The 1650-nt window shown below is 49.5% G+C and overlaps 1 protein-coding gene across 1 annotated transcript in view; it reads left to right on the top strand.

Moving 5' to 3' along the window:
• The first annotated feature begins 308 nt into the window (after positions 1-308).
• The window catches only part of LOC102196329 (neural-cadherin), a 134000-nt gene continuing 132658 nt past the window's right edge, over positions 309-1650 (top strand). The window contains exon 1 of the mRNA XM_005750821.1: positions 309-1527. Coding sequence (XP_005750878.1) covers positions 564-1527 — 964 coding nt within the window. The 5' untranslated portion in view covers positions 309-563. The remainder of the gene's footprint in view (positions 1528-1650) is intronic.

Raw genomic sequence — 1650 nt, 5'->3', positions numbered from 1 at the left:
TAGGCGGTGCCATCAGATCCACATGGAGGCAGTTGGGTATCTCTGTGCCCGTTAGTCTATTCCATCCTCCAGTGGCGACGCTCCAGACACGCTGGACCAACTTGGAAATACTGCAGCTGGACTAAGAAAAATATGCTCTGAAGACTTGCTTATTTTAATAATACTTTTATTGCTTAATCCATATTTTTTCAATAGCAGTGGGGAAGAAGACCTATCTTATTTGCGCGTAAAAGTCTCTTGTCATTTCATTCTTAATTAACTGGAGAGGAGAGCGCTGAATGATAGTGTTACTGATGTTTTCCTTGCATTTTAGATGGACTTTGAGCTCTTCTTAGCAATCACATTTACCTGTGACAATTTAACTGATTTACAAGTTAAACTGGCATAATTTATGGGAATATTTAGATTATTTGATTTTTTTTCCTTGGGGAACTTTGCGCTTTCCTGGAGATAACTATTCTTTTTTATGCGTAAAATCTTTTTGTTTGGGTCATTTTAAGAAACAGAGACCCGTTAGCGGACACTTTGCTATCTTGTGCAAGTGAAACGGGTTTGATGGAAACATGACCAAAGCCGTAACTGGGCCGGTTATCCTGCACACCCTATGCCTGCTCCCGCTCCTGCTGCTTCACGTCTCACCGGTGTGTCTGTCTGCGCAGCACGGACATCCAGCGCGCTACTTCGGCCAGATAGCGGAGAACTCTCCAGCTGGGACGCCAGTGGAAGGGGTGGTAATTTCTGTCACAGCTGCAAACTGCCCCGGTGCGAACCTCACTGCCAGTTTGAAGGGAGATTACGCGTCAGATTTCAGACTTGTTCACTACCGCGGGCATCGGGTCCATCGAGGGCAATTATGTTTGGTCTCCGCAAAAGCACTGGACCGGGAGTTTATAGCTATGTACGAACTGATGGTGGAGCTGCCAACTCGGTGTATGAGGAGACGAGCCATCGTCCAGATTGAGGTGTCCGACAAGAACGACAACATCCCTCTGTTTACCAGCGGGAACAAGACGATTGAAGTAGATGAATTAACGCCGCCCGGAACCGAGCTGGCTCGCTTTGACGCAAAGGACGGTGACGCGGAGAGCAATGGACATGTCACTTTTTACGCATCACCGGACTTGTACCTGCTCCACGTGGATCCACAAAACGGACAAGTGAGCCTAGCAGGATCTCTCGCTGGATTCAGCCAGGTGACTTTGCGCCTTTACGTGAAGGACGGAGGAGATTTAGCACTGATAGGTGAGCCGGTGTTCTTGCGCATCAACGTCCGCCGGTCCAACAGAGCGCGACGGATGCCGCGGGCTCTGTCCGAGGAGCTGACCTACACAGTTACCGTTCCGGACCACGTCAGAGTTGGCGACCTAGTGTTCACAGTTCCTGACCAGAGGTTCGATCAACGGTGGTTTGAAGTGATATCCGAAGCCGACTCACCAGTCCAGATCGAGCGGGATTCGGGGCGTTTGTACCTGGCGCGCAGTCTGCGAGAGCCCGCCGAGGTGGTGGTGAAGATTCAGAGCCTCCGAGGTAAGAAAATTCTGGTTTTCTTTTCGTGCGTAAAAGCGCAAAGAAAGCCAGACTTACCTGAAGATTGTCATGCTGGCTTAGGAGGCTGGTGTCTACCTTTGGATGTTGAAGTAGACGTGGTAC

The sequence above is a fragment of the Pundamilia nyererei genome, unplaced genomic scaffold, assembly GCF_000239375.1.
Source record: "Pundamilia nyererei isolate P.nyererei 1_Seehausen unplaced genomic scaffold, PunNye1.0 scaffold00289, whole genome shotgun sequence".
NCBI classification, from domain to species: Eukaryota; Metazoa; Chordata; class Actinopteri; order Cichliformes; family Cichlidae; genus Pundamilia; species Pundamilia nyererei.
Note: the sequence above shows the minus strand (reverse complement) of the source record. Positions and strands in the feature narration are given on the sequence as shown.